This window comes from Thermobia domestica, chromosome 11, assembly GCF_964235325.1.
Source record: "Thermobia domestica chromosome 11, izTheDome1.hap1.1, whole genome shotgun sequence".
Classification (NCBI taxonomy): Eukaryota; Metazoa; Arthropoda; class Insecta; order Zygentoma; family Lepismatidae; genus Thermobia; species Thermobia domestica.
Window position 1 is genome coordinate 175,339,792 of NC_137464.1, and position 21,360 is coordinate 175,361,151.

At 37.3% G+C, this 21,360-nt stretch overlaps 1 protein-coding gene across 3 annotated transcripts in view; it reads right to left on the bottom strand.

Annotated features, from left to right (window-relative positions):
• The window catches only part of LOC145664567 (F-box/WD repeat-containing protein 10-like), a 187,607-nt gene that overhangs the window by 125,067 nt on the left and 41,180 nt on the right, over positions 1-21,360 (bottom strand). For all 3 annotated transcript variants that reach the window (XM_081731345.1, XM_081731346.1, XM_081731344.1), the window contains one exon: positions 678-820. In XM_081731345.1, the coding sequence (XP_081587471.1) occupies positions 678-820 (143 nt within the window). The remainder of the gene's footprint in view (positions 1-677; positions 821-21,360) is intronic.

The window sequence follows — 21,360 nt, forward strand, 5'->3', positions numbered from 1 at the left end:
TAATTATTAGCTGTCGTTGTCAGCATTATTATATTTCTGCTCCTCAAAGTAGCAGCCTGGACTGTTGATTCACAGACGCATCCTGTCCTTTCATTTTGTTAGCATGGTCTTCCTAAATTCATCTTCGAGTACGCCTTTGGCAAAAGACTGCATTGCGACATGAACCTCAATATCCGTTGTAAATTGCAGACCACGTAATTTTTTGTTCTTTATTATTCTTTACAGGCGTCCATCATCTCATCCATAGTCACTGAGGCAGATAAACCGCGTCTGAACAAAGAATTCAGACAGAATATCGAATCGCACAACATTGCGCCATTTTTATATTCATACTCACAACACGAAAAACATGGATTATAATAATCAATATAGCCTTTTCGCATGGCTGTTGAGTAAACACTAGTAAATAAAACACGTTCGACGTGTTATGCCGCCGAGCTAAACTACTTGCCTACATCGTCGCCGGGTTGTCTTGAAGAGTTGTTAGGAAATACCATTGTTACTGGCAGTTGTTTTGGAACAATCTTTATAGCCTGGGAGTAACGTCTAAATAGAATAATTCTTACGTGAAAGCGATATGACGTAAGATCTAGAATAGAGGTTTCTCAGTTGATGGTAAGTACGCCCCCGTAGTCCTACGCTAAATGTACTTTTCCTGTGTCTAATAATTTACTTACCGAGGAGAAATTTCAATTTCTGCTTTCTATGTAATTTGCAGAACCATTTGATGTCACGTTTCATCGCCGCAATTAACTCTGTTTTGTCAAGTTCTCTACATTCGTCCAAAGGCTGATCAACGTAAGAACATCTCCAGCTTTGCCTGTAAAGAAAATCGATTACTCAACTAGAAATATTCTAAGGAAGACTACGGAGGCTTGTCTAAAAATATCTAATCTTATTTTCTTTTTTTTTTTCATAAGAAAGTACTATGATAGGTTTTCAGTGCACAGGGGTGCAGCGAACCTGCATTTGCGCATGCGAATTTTGCTATACTCCTCGGACGTACTATCAGTTTATGTTTGGTAGGCTATGTGTGTGTGGTAGTGATGTAGCAGTCGCACGTACATGACTTACTAGGGAAGGTCGCGAGATGTTACTTTGACTTCATATCGGTACTATCCTCAATCGACTCGTTTTTACATATGAAACAATTACGTAAGCAGAGAAATCCTCGATCAGAAGTGTGTTCGAATTACGAGCGTTCAAAGTTCAAAATTGAACAGATTTTGCGAATAGTTTGAAGTTAACACTTTTTTATTTAGATAGACGCTTCATTTTTGGTATCGGAAGGTTTTCTTGGGTACCAACACAGTGGTGAGGTAAAACCATACGCAGTTTGCAAGATAGGGCACTTATTGGGAAGGAGGTGAAGGGTAATGGCATCTTACAACCTGCAAAATGCCTTCTGTTTGGCACACAGTATCGATAAGCTAAGAAAATGTATTAGCTACCCCTATTCGACTTTTATCATTTAAATGACACTTTCCTGTGTGGCCACCGTCAAACTGAACAATGACAGTTGTCTCCGAAACGCTTTGCCAGACGTGCGAAATTCAATGAAGAACATGGCATTCATAATTAATCTTGTGATAATCTATATTGTGATGTTCTTTCCATTCTGTAGGTAGAAATGAGACCAATATTTTCTTAAAAGGCTCTGTCACCAATGTGTTGCTTTGCCTAGATCAGCTGTCTAACAATAACTTTGCACTGGGGAGCACAACATAGTATCATATGTGGAAAACAAAAATCAGTTTATTGTCAAAATGATGTTAATTCAAATGAATTATCCACCACAGGCTCGCACTGACAGTGAATACGAATATTAGTTTACACCACCGGCATTTCATTTGTAATCATCTCCTGGAATTGGCGCTTCAAACTAATCGCACTGAGTCAGAGCGGTCTGCTGCGGAACTGTCCTGAGCGGTACTCCGAATTCTGTTGGCTATGCTTATGCATTGCGGAAGACGGTGTTTCAATACATCATCGCTTGTCATTTTTTCTTTTCTTTCGTTCTTTTTCTTTTTTTTTTTTTAAGTTTTCAGCAAATTGAAATGCCGATTATGGGAAAATATTGGTCAAACTCCAGGGAACATTTGAAGATATTCAGCAACAAAATAGGCCGAAAAGTTTAAAAAAGAAAATGATTAGCTGGAATGAGGATTTAAAGTTATGAAAAAGGTGGCTTTTATTCTAGGAAACACTGATGTTTGCATACATTGCCGCTAGCCGATCGTTTGTCTTTGGACACGTTTATCGCCTATTATAGTAATGTATTCCCTGAAGTTTGGTCACTATTTTCCAACAATTTATATTAAAATCCGTTGGCAAATTATATACAGTGTTGTAGTCCTAAAACTTTCAAAGGGCACACTACGTTTTGTGATCATCTATGATTGTCATAAACGACATAGAAGACATTTTAATGAACAATACATAACGCATGTATTAATTAATCCAATTAAAATATAAAGGATATATTACTGTTTTATAGTCTGAAAATACTTCATTCTATTTTCTTGATGACACTCCTTACTTAAATCACACCATTATTAACATAAATGGGTGTAGGTATGGAGAAGGAACCAACTTACTCCGAGAAGGAACAGAAAAAGTTGAGTCCAATGTGCCAGAAGAAAGAAAAATGTACCCAAATTTAACTCTATAAAATCATTAATACATGACATGTTTTTCAATTAATAGGTTCTGTATTGCTCAAAGTTACGTGTTAACATTGCGGTGATATTGAAAATATTCATACCTTAGTATAAAAATATGGAGCAAGTTTGGTTCTCTTCAGCAGAGAACGAAGTTTTAAGCATTGAAATATCATTGCCATCAACCTTCAAAACGTTCGGATATCCTCTCAGAACAAAAATGCACCATTTTGCATCGATCTTTACTAAAACTAGCAATTTTGTGTTTTGGTTCCTTCTTATATATCCAAATAATAGTAGCTAGTAACAACAGCAACAATGAAAACCTTCGATAAAATATAAGATGAAACACTAATCTTGATGAAATCTTCTTGGGAAGCTACTTGCGTCCGTTTGTTCAATAAAACTCGATAGTGCAACTTTTAATTATCCTCACACTTGTCACTAGAACATTTTTTTTAAAAAATACTTTAAATATAACAAATAGCAACACGAAACAGAAAGCTTGAACAAAGTAGTTTTGAATACCCACTATTAACTTCCTCTGGAATAATAAATTCTTTTCTGAAGCTATTCACATCTCTTAATATGAGTTAATGCAAATAATTAAATAACACTGGTAAAAGATTTTTAAAAGTTTGAACAAAATAACGTTATTTTAAAGATCTTATTATTTACCTTCAATACTACAGTTGTCTTCTAGAGCTATTTGCGCCGGTTTATCTAAAAAACACTCCAAAGCGCATCTTTTGATTCTTCTTAAGTACTACTAGCGCGTTTTGCGCAAACTCTTGATTTACTGTCATTTGTAGCTCGGTGATTTTGAAGCCACGTGTTCACATATTTCTGAGGTATGAACTGATCGAGTGGTGGTCCATTTGATTTGATGAACATAAGACTGGAAACGTGATAATCAGCAATGATGATCTCAAGCCACTAATAATGTTATTCATGAAGCAAATCCTCGCCCACACTCCGCTGTGGAACATGGCAATGTGGAAATTGTTCTAATCACTGGTAATATAGTTGGTGGAATATATTCGGCGTAAGGATGTCTGCCAAGTTCCTTAACCCTTGAATTGCGGCAGTTTCATCAAACGGAAATGCCTGCAGATTCTTTTTAATTCATGTTCTCCATGACGTATGTTTCCCTTAATTATGTTAACAGAATCGAGTGCTGATATGTTGCAACAATTGGTTATTTTCTGAGTCGGCGTCATAACAGTCTGAATTTCATTCTGTCTGCCACATTTTGAATGAATTGAAGCATTTATTGCAATCATCTTCTTGTTGTGTTTCAGAATTAAATTTTGATACGTACCACCCTTTACAGCTAATTGAATATGTTCACCTGACTCATTTTTTTAAAACTTTCTATTTGTTTTAACCCGTATGGCTCGTTTCATTAGATGATCAGCTCTTGGAGCGTTATCTCTTATGATTGTAACTCTTTTGACAATAGCTAACTCTTGCAAGATATCATACATTAGTCCTAAATTCAGAAGAAATTCTGGACTCACAAATCTTTTCCTCAAACCTCGAAATGTTGCTTTCATCTTTGGATCTATTGTGCTATCCTGCAATACATTATGAATTCAAGATGGATTCCTAATTGTGTCCACATATCCTTTTACGGTCCTGAGTGTACTTGCAACCCATCGCACTACAAGAACTCGTTCTACTTTCAGAAACTGCACACCGAGCTCGTGGCACACTTCTTCCATTGCACAACAATACAGGGTTTTCATAAAGTATGGACGGATTTAATTCGCTTATAATTTACATAAAAATGCTCATATTGAAATCAAATAAAGTGCAAACGGTAGCGGAAGGGTTACATTTTTACCTGTAATCTGCACCAGTTCAGTTCATTCACCGCCACACCTCCAACTGGGCGCCATTTACGTCCACACATTCGCGTAGGCGGCGCTGGAATCCACTCACAGCGTTCCGCCGTGTTTGATCCGAAATGCCAGCCACAGACACCCTGATTTTGTCCTTTAAGTTCTCCAAACCACTTGGCTTCTTTGCATAAACTTCCGTTTTCACATGACCCCAAAGCCAGAAGTCACAGGGGGTAAGGTCGGGTGATCTTGGCAGTCCAGGATCTGCATGATGAAAATTTGGACATCCGGTTCAACTTCTGTGACGCCATGCTCAAGCAGTTGGAACATGGCGACGTTCTCCTTTCAGCCATCATGTTCTCAGATGAGACAACCTTCCATGTCTCCGGGAAGGTTAACCGACACAACTGTCGCGTTTGGGGCACGGAAAACCCAAAGGAATTTGAGACATATGAGAGAGATAGCCCTAAAGTGAACGTTTGGTGCGCTGTGTCCTATGATCATCTGATTGGACCCTTCTTTTTTGAAGAGGAGACCGTGAATGGAGATTCGTACCTGGATATGTAGCAGAAATACCTCATCCCGGAACTGGAGGCACGTGGAATCCAGAACGACATCGTGTTCCAACAGAAAACAACAATGGATGGAATTTGGTAAGAAACTGACCCTTGCCCTCCCTCCCTCTCTCTCTCTCAACGTGTTAAGAGTTGCCGCTTATCTAACAGTGTTGCCAACTAAAAATTTAATCCTTCCGCTATCGTTTGCACTTTATTTGATTTCATTATGAGCATTTTTATGAAAATTATAAGCAAATTAAATCCGTACAGACTTTATGAAAACCCTGTACTTAGCAGACTGATTGTATAAATTATACAATATGTCCATAAAGGCTTTGAGGTGATCAATATCCCGGACATCGTTGACAGCGTCAAACACTGGCAGTTCAAGTTTTGCAAGCATTATACTAGCACCATCAGTAGTAATCGCAATTCAATTTTCTCTCAGATACTCTTCATGAAGATCATGCATTTTTAAAGAGTTCAACAACTTGGACTCAATGTATTCGGCATCCTGGAAATCTACCTCGATTAAATCAAAGAATGCATAATTAGAAGCTTTATCTCCTAAAACACACTATTACATATACAACAAATGCACTTTCATTTCCCAAGCTAGTTGATTCGTCAATAAGAAATCTAAATATTGAACCTGTAGTGATCATTGATCGAACCAATTGGTTCCTTATTTCTTCAGCAATATGAGAAATAATATTGGTGGCAGCGTTCCGAGAATGTAAAATGGAACATTCCATTTATCTTCTGTGAACGAATCAAGTCCTCGTGATCTGAAAAAGGTCGATTTTTCTTTACCACATAGTAAACTGTTCGAAATATTTTGGTGGTATCCTCAGCAGTTGAAGTAAGATTCAGAATGCCTTCTTCGATGCTCTTTGCCTGACAAGTAAACCTTACATTTGGGTGAATCATATGAGTTGCTGACTGACACACATATGAGAAAGTAGTACTAAATGTGGTCAGTATTTCAGTGAAGTTGTGGGTGCGAAGCTCCAGGGGTTTAGGAGATACAGCCACCAGAACATCACATGAAAGTACAGAATAGTCTTCATACAGTTGGAGGTAAAAGCTCTGTAAGACCTCTTGTAACGACAAAAGGTGAATAACAAATATATGGTACATATTAGGACTAGGAGGAAGTCATATAGTAAGGGTATACCTGACGGCGGCCATCTTGAAATCCGCCATTTTGAATTAAGGTTAAGTTTTTAAAATAGGAATAGGGTCATGTGATACATGATTTAAGGCGCAAATTTAATCTGAAGAACAATGATGACGTTAATTTTGATATACGCGCAATTAGTAAAAAGTTACAGGGAAATTAATATTGTTGCGGCATATGTATTAGTCCTTTACCCCTCTAGTATTTTGTGTTAATGATAATAATTAAATAAAAGCAGGTGGATAAATATTAGGTCTATGGTAAGAGTTGCCTTGATGGCGGCCATGTTCAAATTCGCCATTTTGAATCAGACAAAAGTTTAAAACAAAACGCACAACATTGACACCTTATTAATAGCAAATTTTACCATAAATCCAACGGTATAACCATTTTTGCTTTATCATTAACCAGCACAAAATTAAATGGATCGCTCCTTACGACTACTGCTTTGACGGAATTGTTAACGACAAATGTGTCACGTGTAACTCGATTGCCTTTGTCAGGTGTGCTCACTGTGAGCAGAGCATTTGTGCAAGTCATGTACTCTTTTCTGAACTACATATTGATTGTACTAATTGAGGACTTTTCTGGAAGAAAGACCCAAGTTCAATTATGACTCAATTCCACTTTGGTCATTTTTCCTTAAACTAGCAACTTGTTTATGCGATAACAAATGCTGGTTAATTGAACCTTAATTGAACCTTAATGAACCTTAATTCAAAATGGCGGATTTCAAGATGGTCGCCGTCAGGTATACCCTTACTATATGACTTCCCCCTAGTCCTAATATGTACCAATGTATTTGTTATTCACCTTTTGTCGCTACAAGAGGTCTTACAGAGCTTTTACCTCCAACTGTATGAAGACTATTCTGTACTTCCATGTGATGTTCTGGTAGCTGTATCTCCTAAACCCCTGGAGCTTCGCACCCACAACTTCACTGAAATACTGACCACATTTAGTACTACTTTCTCACATGTGTGTCAGTCAGCAACTCGATCCACCCAAACGTAAGGTTTACTTGTGAGATTCTTCCTGTATTTTGGAAGCTGTTTTGAGGCCTTCTGATTCATTATGTTCTTTATTTTATATCGAGGGCTAGATAGCTGAGATGCTCGGTTGATGCCAGAAGCCTCAACCTTGTAGTGGTTCCACTCTTCTGAATTACGAATTCTTTCTTCTTTGCATATACCTAATTTCCTAACAGATGAACAAATACTACATCCAAATTTACTATTTTCACCGACACTAAGTCAAACATATTTTCCTTTGAACCCAATCTACTAAGTTTCAATCCACACCTCACGCCAGCATTTTTGTTCTTCCACTCCCTTCCCATTTTGTATGTTCGCACTAGCACACTCAATTACCAAATTAACTAACTCCTCTTCTTGTGATGACTTATTTTTGCACTAATTATCTTGACTTTCCGATTTTCTCTTAGAACTCAAACTACCTGTTTGCAACCAACTACCCATATTTTATTAATGCTAAACATGTATAAACAAAGTTCTGTGTTACTATACTCGTTCACAATCACAGAAATTACGACAAAAGCGTGTTGTGTATATTCTCTGATGCACTCAAACTTTCCATAAACCACTCTTAGATTGTCCTTTTCGGTCAACAGTCTCTTGCAGAATATATTTTTTTCATTTTTTAAATCTTCCTTTCTTAGAAAAAAAAGAAAAGCTAATCGTTTTGATCAAAAAGGCAGCAGTACTATTTTTCGCTCTCTTTGTACTTAAAATACAATAGAATTAACACAAGAAGCACGGACATGTTGAGCCCTAGAACCACGAAGCAGTCAAATTGATTGCTTTCTATTTTTGACTAAAACAGAAAATAATGGTGACACAGGATGACGGTTTTTATTCATATTCTCAATGAGACTCATCTACAAGTAAGTCTAAAAACATATTATTTATTTTATTATTTTTATTTATAAACATTAGTCACAGTAATACAATATTAAGAGTACTCAGTAAAACATGGTTGTGTTAATTCAATTCAATTTTAACACAGGGCAGTGGTTTCAGCGTGACTACCACTATGCGCTGTTAGTTCAACACAAACCCCGCGGTGTTGGGGTTTAACACAGGGGGTGTGTTACATTTTTAACACACAACCGGTGTTGCGCGGTGTTAAATTCAGATCTGTGTTAGTATTTTCGGTGTTGATTCGACACCATCTCAGGGCCGGTTGCGTGGGGAAAAGTGTTGAGTGTTACTTGTGGTTGCATCAACACGAAGAAAGTAACACAGTGTGTAGTTTGTTAATTATTTTGTGTTAATATCACACCATGTCAAGTATCAATATAACACAGTCCCTGTGTTATTTCAACATCATTTTCTTATTTCAACACACAATCTGTCATAATTCAAGGTCAAAGTCGTGTAAGTAACACCGTTTTGGTGTCAATTGAACACCCCCGTGTCAAAATTCAAGGTCATAATACCAAACTAACACCGTTTTAGGTGTTAGTGCGACTTCTTTTCTGTGTTACTACGACACCTATTTCGGTTTTGAAATAACTCCGTGTGTGGTGTTGATGTAACCATTTTACTGTGTTGGAAAAGCTTGTGGTGTGCATGCTTACTCTTACCGAAGATTCTAATTTTAAAATAAGAATAGTAAACTACACAACACTTCATTTAGAAAATCTTCATAATTTTTTTTTTGTCATCTTCCCCAACATTTATTGTGAAGTATTTCTTGATGGTGCGAAACACAACCTTCACCGACATCTTGTTCAAGAATGATAGGAAACTCTTACCTATATCCTTGTAATGTGTTTGCATCTTAATAAAAATTCTACTTGTTTTCCGCCATTTATGAAACACAGTACCCGCTGTTGATTGGTGAGCTCTAGTGCAGTGTAGAAGTGACACAGTAATACGGTGTTGTTTCTCACTGTTGACATATTTCTTCAAAAACATTATGTAAAAGAATTGAGAACGTATCGCGCGGTTTGCATGTTGAAATTTTGCGAATACCTGGATTTGTTTAAGTATTTATTTCTATTGTGTTTGTCTGTAGCTTCAGTTCATAGGTCTTTATAATTAGCTGCCCAACATATTTGGCAATCACGCAGAAAACACCGAAGATTCTACACTTGTGTTAATTTAACAACTACCGGCAATTGACACACAACTCCAAATGGAGAGTGAGTTGTTCTAACCACCTGTTTGTGTTATATTTTAGCACAATCGTGTTCGCACATAGGCATTACGTTGAAATAACACAACGATTTTCTACAGTGTATTTATGAATAACATAAGTTTAATATACGTATTTTGAAAATAATGAAAATAACCAAAAGTTACTGTCAACTCTTAGATCTTGAATGTTTATTGTAAAATAACATTTGCTATTGTATCTAGTTACTTAAACCTGGCTCAGATAAAACTCGCATTCGAATCTCTGCAGTACAGCTCCCACAAACATCCTTTCGACATTCGAAGCATATGTCAGCTGTTTTGTTGCTGTCACAATCATACTTGACATTGTTTTCGTTTGCATGTGGAAGGAACTTTCTCACCTTCAGATACATTGTAACTGTCAACAGTGACATTGACCATTAACTTTTCGGCCAAATGTTGGGGATATTATCGCCTATTGATTTTCTTTCAGGTAGCTTCTCAGTATATTATTCAAGAATTCAAACATGAGAAATCTACCACGTCGAGAAAAACGTACGTTGGCCACTGTATACACGCACATCTCAGTGTGCGTTTCTTCACCATTTGATCCACGATGTCTACACCAAACTTCGTCTGATTGTAACATGTTACAGTTTCGGATTATTTCTTTCGTTTCGCGGAAATTGACACCGATTTATGCATGGAACTCAAGACGCAAATCCTTGTTCCGCTTATATTTGTAGACAGTTAATATATTACTAATCTGAGCGCGGTGGCTCAGTGGTAGAGCGTTCACCTCCGGTGCTTGGGGTCCCTGGTTCGATCCCAGCTTGCGCCGCGTGGACTTTGTGGTGGACAAACACCGTGCTCGTGGGTTTTCTCGGGGTTCTCCCGTTTCCTCCCACTTTCTTCATTAAACCATTTCACTCATTTCTCATCATCACCGTCCCCTTTAGCCTAACCGGCATAACCGTGGGACGTAAAACTGAAATATTTCATTTCATTTCTGAGCGCGGTAAACATCACAGTGATACAGATCTTCGTCTTTTTGGGATGCACAATCTTTAGGAAGCTCTCTTCTGTTTTGCTTTATTATCAAAAGCAAACTAGCACCTTTAGCCCTAAGAGATTCAGTTGGTTCCCTTGTTGTGAAGAAGTGATCACTCACACGTCACATTTATTCCTTTTTAGAAAAAGGGTTTATCCTACTAGATATTACAAATTTACTTAGCTGTGCCCCAGCAGGACGTTCCAAATCCTTGTCCAGATATGGAAAGCCATTGAAGACATACTTTGATTGTACATCGGGAAGTAATTAGAATTTGATGCTAAATTTATTGGGTTTATTCGCTTATATTGCAGAAATTGACATCTAACTTCCGTAGGATAGAGTTGCTCGCCATCAGTCACGTTGTGATGAGGTTGAAATATTTTATGCAGTTCTCAATAAAGGCATCCCACAGTTCCGACGCGAGTGCGAATTTTTCCGTTTGAAGTTTTGCGGAGTCCGTTTGAAGTCCAATATTTTTCACATTGTTCCATCTACTGGCGTTGTCTTTTCCTTCACTGTCTTACTCTTCTTAATCACTTGAATATAAAAGGTTCTCTTCAGGTTCAGAATCATTCAGTTTCCATCCCCTTTACTTGAATCTTGCAAACTCTCATTATTTTCTTCAGATTCATCTTCTGAGAGATCATGTAAAACTTGAAGTATTCCTTGAGGTCTCATCGTAAAATGTCACATATATACAGTTCACCCCAACCAACTATACGTACACACTAACATGCAGATATTCGTTGCATGTACCTGAACTAATTTGTTTTTCGACCATAAAACACTGCGAGATATCGTATAAGCCAATGAGAAAATACTATGAACTTTTTGTTGGAACTAGATATCACAATATAACTAATAAAAGAATAAGCTATTTTAATTTTTTTTGTGTCTCAAATTACAGTAATTAAGGTTTCAATTCTTATTTTGTTTAGAAACAAGAAATGTTTGATGATGCCACTTGAAAATCACAAACAGAAACACTGATTTTCCATACTCATTATAAGGCAGTCAAATTGACTGCTTCGTGCTTCTAGGTACAGGTATAACTGACACTAACGCTCCTGTAAAAAGGGATATAAACTTCAACAAGTGGGTCCAAAAAATATCAAAAGTCAACGAATTTCAGCGCCTTAGCGAAAATATTAGAGAAGTGATACGAAAGTCTATTTCTTGAAGCAGTTTCGTGCTTCTAGTGTTAATTCTCGCTTTACAAAAAAAAAAAAAAAAAAAAAAAAAAAAACTTTTATAGTACGCCACCGATTGTTACAGAAAGGAAAAACAATATACCATTGGGATACAAGCACCAAATATTATTAATACGTGATGTCTTTATATTTGTTTTGCAACCTTACTTTTATTGTACGTTGAAGCTTACTCAAGGTGTCAGATCTCATTGCATTTTATCAAAGACTACGAACTGTTGGTTCATTGAATACGGTAAAAAAAAAGGTCACGTTGAGGAGTAGGATAAAAAAAATATGAATACCACAGTTAAACAAAACTTTTGTACTGATCAAATTTGAAAGCCACAAGTACTTGACGTAATCTTTCCATTCTCTCTTTGCCTTTCGCCCTCTCTGATTTATTTTTTCCTTTTGTGTGTGTGTCTGTGTGTGATTGCAGGATAGTTAGATAGTGATTTATCTACACCCCCTAACACCCCCTAGTACTCCTCTAAAAATTTTCGGACCCCTCCCGGAAATAAATTAGTTACATCCCAAACTAGGGGATGAAATATTAAAAAGATTTATTCTCGTTCTGCCCAAAGTACTCCAGAACTTCGTAGAAAATATTTTAAATGACCTTATAAAACAGAGGATGTAAGGAGAGTAACTATATTTTCAAGTTTCATCATAAATTTTTAGATGTTATTCTTCTTGTTCTTCTCGGAAAAATGACTAGGATACAGTTCTTTATCAGCAGTGTTATTCACTGGTAAAGATGAATGTGATTAAAAAAAAAAAAAATACCTGCAGGCAAATAGCAAATTGATTGACTCAGTTGCAAGAAAGCCGTTTCACATTGTAACTGAAACGAACATAAAATAACCTTAATTCAGTATAATATCAAATTATTTCACATCAAGATTTTATTCACTTTTTCAGTAGTTCGCCTCTAACATGCTAAAAGTCGCAGTACGTGAAAGGTGCCACAGTTCACATCCTCAAGACATGTTTGACCATATATTAAGTAAACAATTCAAGAGGATGCATAAGGCTACTCTTAAGAAAGAATGTTAGTGTTCTACATCATAACTCCTTTTTCGGCATCACCTTATCAGCTGATTTATCTTATATACATAATTCTATACTATATGCTATAGTAACATATATACTTCTATTTTCATATTTATATTGGCAATGTAAATAGCAGCAATACAAAATATCAATATCAATATTGAAATACTTGTATGTTTTTTGTAGTTTCAATCAAATCAAAAGGTCAGATAATCGGGGATAAGGGCCGTCTTACGCATCCTTTTGCATTGTTTGCTTAATATATGGCCAAACATGTCTTGAGGATGTGAACTGTGGCACCTTTTACGTACTGCGAGCAGTGGCGGTTTTATCGGGTAGGCCGGGTAAGCACGGGCCTACCCAAAAAATTTGAAAAATATATAAACAATAAAAGAAACAATAAAGAGTAAATATATTTTCCACTTTTTATAATAATGGTAAATAATTATTTAATAAACAGCATCAGCTACTACGGTAAAAAGTAATTTCCTATTGTCATTAATCAATCAAATGTACATACTGTATGTGTTCATACGCGAGGGAGCAGGCCTGCCCACAATTAAAATCCTAAAGCCGCCCCTGACTGCGAGTCTTAACATGTTGGAATTGAATTACTGGAAAACTGATTAAAATCTTGCTGTGAAACGACTTGATACTAGACCAAAATAAGTGTGTTCTATCTTCGTTTCAGATACAATGTCAACCGGCTTTCTTGCAACTGTCATCATTCAATTTTCCATTTCTCTGCAAGTAGCTTTTTAAAAATCACATTCATTTTTACTGAAAGAAATAGTTATTCTTCTTACAGAATCTGTTACAATTACTAAAGAAAAATTCTCTTGAAGAAATCCCTCCCTGGACAGAATTCCTCGTCTCGAAAGATTAGGCAGAACGGGAATTCCCGTTTTGCCTAAATATAAGATCATTTAAAATATTTTCCACAAAGTGCTGGAGTGCCTTTAGGCAGAACTGGAAGACATCATTTAAAATCTTGCTATTTTGATTTTTAAAAGATTTTGAATTCTTGTTTTTGAATGCCAATAAAATAAAACAACTTACTTTCGACATGATAAATTTTCAAGCAAAGCACGTAACGCAAGATTGAATGGAAATCAACCTTTACACGGATGTGATCGTCACAACAACGTTTGATCAATCGATTCCCAACGGTTACGTCTCGACGTCACACCAAGCATGAGAAAGTCGACTCTAATTGGCTCTGGCTGAGGAAGGAAATCCAATACAATCGTTCGTTGCATTAACGAACTTTAAACTTGTAAAAAAAAAAAAAAAAAAAAAAAAAAAAGCTAATTAAAAAGACGATAATAGTTTACTATCTTAATGCGAGATTGCAGACCTCCAGATTTTTTGAACCCCTCCCCCTAAGTAAAAAAAATTCTGGATAAATCACTGCAGTTAGAAAAAACGGATTTTCTTCGCATGACTCATATTTGAACACTTCTAAGAATATAGGAGAAAAAAGTCATATAATCACTTTATCAACGTCACACTGTTATGCCGGTTAGGCTAAAGGAGACGGTGATGCTGAGTAATGAATGAAATGGTGGAATGAAGAATGTGGGAGGAAAACGGGAGAACTCCGAGGAAACCCACGCACACAGTGTTTGTCCACCATACAGTTCACTTGGCGGGTGCGGGGATCCAACCCGGGAGCTCAAGCACCAGAGGTGAACTCTCTACCACTGAGCCACCGCGGGCCCTCTTATCATTGGAGTCATGGCCCAATTAATAAATATGAACGAAACAAAAGTAAAAAGTACCGGTACAATGCGTTTTCAAGCAGAAGATACCTAGATACACTCTAGAGTTGCCACGAGACGAGACATTTCTCGTGTCTCGTCTCGTCTCGTAAACGAGACGAGACACGGGACGGGACAAAACCCTTTTAGATGAGACACGAGACGAGACAGGCTACTTGTCCCGTCTCGAAAACGAGACGAGACGGGACGTCTCCTGAAATGTCCCGTCTCGTCTCGTGTCTCGAAAATGAAAACGCTGGCGGGAATGGCCAAGATTGAAATTGCCAGTGGTCATATAGATTGCAAAAGGAAAAGCCCCTTTGTGAGAAAACATGTTGAAAAGCCTTCATAGAAAAGTGTCCTCTGTCTATTGAATGAAACAATCGTGATACATGAGCTTCCAGCAATATCATCGTTAATGTCTTGTCCCTAATTCCCCTTGCTGTAAACTGAGGAATTCTCATTTTTTTTATTTCTGGCTGGAATGATGATAAACAAAATGAAAGACAGGGAAGATTTTTACAAGGTCAAGAAACCGAACTACCACCACCATCTATTCAATTTGAAAACTGGGTAAGGTCTACACACATTACAGGCTGTAGTTGAAAGTTCTGGCTGAGATGGCGGAAGAGAACAGAACAGACAACACTTGTCTTTATTCTCTGGTGGCGGTATTCTTTTTGCTATATGAACCGGAAACGGCAATTGAAGTATGTCATCTTGCAACTAAAATTTTGTCTTCTCTCTCTCTCTCACACACACACACATCTACACATAAAAACGCACTTTTACCATTTTACCAATCGCTCGCTTATTATACAGCAGTCATGTTGTAAAATTCTCCTCTTCGTTTGGAAGGCGGGCGAAGGACAAAGAAAGCAAAGATATTATCGACGAACCTTTCAAATTGTTTGCTTTCAGCAAATTTATGATACTAATAATAACACTTTAGGTGAAGAGGTTTTACATGGGGACCTTCGTTTTGTTAGGCGGAAATGTTTGATCTGACCAGAGTGCAAAATTGCCCTCTGCTTCCATGTTGAGAGGAGGGGAATACTTCCCTTTCCTAGTGAATAATATTCACAGGACCTGAATTATCTTCAGAAATTGTTTCTTAAAGGCATTTAAAACCTCTGGAACTTGATAAGTTTAAAGAACATTTGGTATAATATTCATAGAACTCCGTTAAAAGCAGAAAATATCATGAGAATGATCAAAATTCGAACATTGAAGAACATAACTAACAGAAAAGATATAGGATACCCAAACCATATTTTTAAACCTGCTATAAAATGTATATCCTATATTTTTACTAATTCCTTACTCCCATGAAAGTATCCTGGGGAGTATATTCTCTCCATTTTTTTCAGACTGAAATTCTTTTATCTCGTACGATTTCCCCCCTGACACAATACGAAAAAACAAATGTTGTTAAAATCCATACACATGACCCTTCCAGGACTCAACCCGGGGCTTTCAAGCCATGGTCTATCGCCGCAGACCGCTCGGCTTGGTATGAAGATGTACGTTGTATGATTGCGAATAAATCACGACAATATAAGAAACTTTAATCCAAAATGGCCACCCAAAAATCAACTTTTTTTAGCCACTAGCTAATCTGGGTGTACTGTCATGAGTTTGTTACACAAACGGGGCAACCACCACATAGTAGCACACACTCCGCCGTTATGGGAACAGATTTGAACCATGGAGGTGAAGACTGGCCCCAAGCATTCTTTCGTCCGATGTGTCGTTCAGCTCCCATTACTATGGCACTTTAAGTGGAGCTTAGTGTGCAGTAACATATAAAATTTCAATGAAATACTTTCCATTACTCAATAAAATTATTTGGTTCTGAGCTTTTTTTTAAAAAAAAAATAATTGCAACAAATCTAAACATGCTAAAATGGAAAGTAGTTTTTGGATTGTTATGGGTTAACACTGTGAAACCTAAAGGCTGGAATATATGAAATCAAAGTGCACACAAAGCAAGTGGACTGATAGTATACGATAGTGTCGGGGATGGTGACACCTTTACATCGAACTTTGCTTGTCGTGTAAACATTATTTGACATTAGTGTCTTCATCTTCGACGTACCTATGAGCAATTTACTGTATATTCGTGTATTGAAACTGGTGAAACAAATTTCAATGTTTCAGAATGTAAAAAAAAAAAAAAAAAAAAGCCAGGGTCCAGAAGCCTCGGGAAATAACAGCAGAAATATATTATCTTGTAAACTATTTGTCCTTGCCTTGTGAGCTTATTTGAATTTATTTTTAAGACCTTTAGGCAACTTTGGCCGAATGGATGATGATCGGAAAATTAGTGGAATGAAAAAAGTGGTAGGATACTAGACAACTTCGAGAAAACACACACATTCGAAAAATGAAATGAAATCCTTGAGTTTTACGTCCCACGATTATGCCGGTTAGACTAAAGGAGACAGTGATGATGAGTAATGAATGAAATGGTGGAATGAAGAAAGTGGGAGGAAACGAGAGAACCCCGAGAAAACCCACGCACACGGTGTTTGTCCACCACAAAGTTCACTTGGCGGGGCAGGGATCGAACCCGAGACCCCAAGCACCAGAGGTGAAAGCTCTAATTCTGAGCCACCGCGGTCCCCACATACATTCAATGTTTGTCCACCACAAAGCTCACATGGCACTAACCGAGATCGAACCGACTACCACATACACCAGAGGTGAAAGCTTCACGGTGTAGCTACCGTGACATTTCTTGTCTTGTGTGTTCTGGGTAATACTTGTAACTTAGTTGTATCTTGATAAGCATGGTGCAGCGTGCTACATTTTACTTTCGTTCCCATGGTATGCTGCTATAATTTTTACGAGACAACACGAGACAAAACGAGACAAACGAGACGAGTCGAGACGAGACGGGACAGAACCTCTCGAGACGAGACACGAGACGGGACGAGCACATTTTTTCGAGACGAGACACGAGACGAGACATGCTTTGCACGAGACGGGACGAGACAACCTGAAGTCTCGTCTCGTCTTGTCTCGTGGCAACACTAGTACACTCTAATGACCAAGATTAAGCAGAGGGTATACGGCGTGTACCGTCATGTACGCACGACTACAGCCCTGATTATATATATAAACTGCTAGCGATGAGGTATTGAAACACAGTCTTTCACAGACGCCGACTGGGTTAGGGGTCTCGCGGAGACAAGTGCCATTGTTCAATTTGAAAGTGGCCACACGGGAAAGTGCCATTTGAATGACAATAGAGTCGAATAGGGATCCCAAATACATTTTATCAGCCTATCGACCCGATCTGCCAAACAGAAGGCAATTTGCAAGTTGTAAGACGCCATCACCCTTCACCTCCTCCATAATAAGTGTCCTTATCTTGTAAAATCTATACGTTTTGACCTCACCACTGTGCTGGGCAGCCAAGAAAACCTCCCGATACCAAAAATAAGCGTCTATTATCTCAAACAATAGTTACTTCAAACCTTTTGCAAAATCTGTTCAATTTTGAACTTTGAACGCTCGTAATTCGAATACGCTTCCGATCGAGGATTTTTCCGTTTGTGTAATTGTTTCGTATGCAAAAAGGAGTGGATTTAGAATATTACCGATATGAAGTCAGAGTAACACCTTGCGACCTTCCCTAGTTAGATGAATAAATGTGTAGAGCAGGGATGCTGCACCAAGTTTCGCCAGAAGAAAATTTTTCGCAAGATTCAACTAGCATTCAGCTATTATATAATACGGGTCACTGAAAGAAAATGGTGATACAGTGTGTTTCAAGACGGCTGCACGTCAGAGCAGAGGGTGACTTGGCTGTGGGAGGCAGTCTACGAGTTGCAATGTACAAGTTGCGAAGAAAGTGTGATCTAGAATGGAAAATCATATATTGCAAACTGGGAAATTGCTAATGAAATTATCAGCAATCATTCTGTCGATTCAATTTTAAGTCATGATTTAGCCATATAGAAGTAGTAACAAAATATTTACCAAATATCATTTTACAGAAACAACAGAAACTTCAACTTTTGAGCCGTGGTGGTTTAGTGGTAAAATGCTTACCTCTAGTGCGTGGAGTCCCTCTTCGATCTCAGCTCGCACTAAGTAGACTTATTGGTAGACAAATGCCGTGTGCGAGATGTTTTCTCGAGGTTCTTCAGTTTCCTTCCATTTTCTTGAGTTTACCATTTCATTCATCACTATCATCACCGTCACCCTTAACCTTGGTGCATAATCATGGGACGTAAAACTCAAGAACTCCGACATGATGTCGCTCAAGAGAGCTGGTGTCTATCAACACGACAATATATCTATACGAGGATGAAAAAAACATGACATGAACATTTATATAATTAAGCAAATTACAACTTTGAGATCAAATTTTAAATATATTCAGCTCTTTGCTGAAAACAATATATCAACATTTTCCAGCGAATAGGTTTTAGTATGACCAACTATCAGTTGGAAGGCCAGAAAATGGCTCAAAATGTGACAGATAATTTTTTACTGTCCACGAGTTCACCAACCTTTCCGATCAGGATCAAACATGGCATAGTGGTAGACCTTCACCTGCTATCTAATCGTGTGAACTGCTATGGTGTACAGGCTTCTGGCTCATAACTTATGAACAATCATTTAAGTTCTAAATCAATTCATTGGGCATCATAATGAAAACGTAGCAGAAACGGTTTGAATAGTAAAGGTCAGGGTTGGACACAATAAAATCAAATGGAGATCGATTTCTTTTACGACTATGCATATTTCGCGTGTATGTTTTATTCATTGTATAGATTCTCTGAAGACATGAAGAGTTCTTATTTGGATGAATAAAAAAACTAATTTTCGCAGGTTGTTGATCGACTAGAAACTAGGCAATTTGTATATCGTCTTTGGAATAACCAACAGATGTATCTCAAAAATTGTGATTTTGAATTAACTCTTACTTTATATGATTTTACGGGACATACCAACGTGTTTCCTAAATTATGAAATCTGAGACACATTTATTGGTTATTCCGGCGACTATATGCGCTTTCCTGTCAGCTAACACACGTGCATCAGACTGATCCATGAAATTTTACGTAGAAACTTAGTATACAAAGTGTTCAAGTAACAGTATTTTCACGTTTGTTTTGATTAGATCTATCGATAGTTGTTACTATATTAAAATTTAAACTCTGGATTAGATATTAGATTTTAATATTTAACATTTCATTTTATTTTGAGAGATTGGCTTACACGATAGGTCTAGTAGAAAAACTAATCATTATTTTTTTTTAATTCTTTGCAAAATTACAATACAAGGCCACTACTAAGCTACATTAAGATTTCATGAATCGATCTAATGATAAAACATTGAACAGTTTTGTTTGCTCTAAGACTGAATCCATGATTACAAACTGTTGTATGTGGTATTCTGATTTGGTACAAATTTAACTGAACGATTAGTAGAAAATACATATATAAGCACATATTTCGCTGCCTTCTAACATAATATGCATTGAATTTACAACAAAAAGTCTCAATTCTTTTGTGAAATGAAATATAAAAGAAATCTTGAAGCTTAACGTCCCAGGATCATAACTGTACATCGTGGTTCGGAAGTGTGCATACCCCTAACTGCGGTTTTCTAACGGTATTAGGTTTCGCCCACATTTGTTTGGTAACATTCCTTGGCATTGTCTGGTAACATTCCTTGACATTGTCTGGCAACATTGCATAAAAACTTAGCACCAACGCACTTCGCGATTCACGTGTGCAATTACCTGCATCAGATGTGTCCCGGCCGCTGGATTGGAAGAGGTTGTGTATCTTCACCAGCTCCCTTTGCCTGGCCTCCAAGAACTCCTGATCTGACGACAGCAGACAATGCTCTTTAAGGTTTCATAAAGCAACAAGTAAGAAATACTCGATATCACACAACGCAGCGATTACGGGCAGCTGTGGAACACCCCTTAACCCTCGTGACTCCGGTGTTTTTGCACAAAACATCTGCGAGAACTTGGCGCAGAATTCAGCTGTGTTACGACATGCTGTGGCGGATCCAGAAATTGTTTTCGAGGGGGGCTGGAACAAAATAATTTAGAAAAACAGTGGAACTCATTTCTGCTGCTCAAATTTGATAGTAATATATAATACACTTGCATATACTTCATAATAAGTTAGTTCGTCGAGCTAAAGAATTAGCGTTACCTGATATTCTACCTCATCTATTTAAAATTTATTAATGTTGTTACATTGTTCAATGTATCTCATTGTAATATTTTTTCTGTATTCTTAATGAGCTAGGATTTAAAAATTCTTCGGGAAATACATGAAATATTTTGTATCAAAGAATATATATATCACAAACTTCACGACAAAAGAGAACTAAAAGATACGAAGTTTGTATATCTTTGCTTCAATCATACAGAAATTGCAATCTTCTGGAATGTTTCTGGGCGAAGAGATCCACTACTTCAAGCACATCAATTGGAATATCTTTGTGAATATTCATTAGGGCTAACCCAGTAAGTCTGTCTTGACCCATCGTTGTTCTCAGATAGGATTTTACCAATTTTTAAGTAGAAAAACTTCTTTCTGCAGAACATGTTGTTACTGGTAAAACAGATAGAATATGTAGCCGTTGTTTTATGTTTGAAAAAAAAAATGGATCTTGATAAGCATCCACGGCACTCTTAGGTAGAGGAAGGTTACCAAATTCATTTAATATTCATTTTCAAATAGCTCCGAAAGTAATGAAGCAAAAATTATACAAATTGTACAAAATTTTAATTGAAGTTTAGGCTACATTGTAAGAAATAGAAAAGTTTACTACTAGATGTAGAAATGGAGATATACGTTAAAAAGTTAAAAAACTCAAATGCGTACTCTTAAGGACCAGTGTCCCAAAGAGTGCGTTTTGCGGTCCCTAAGAGGGCGCACT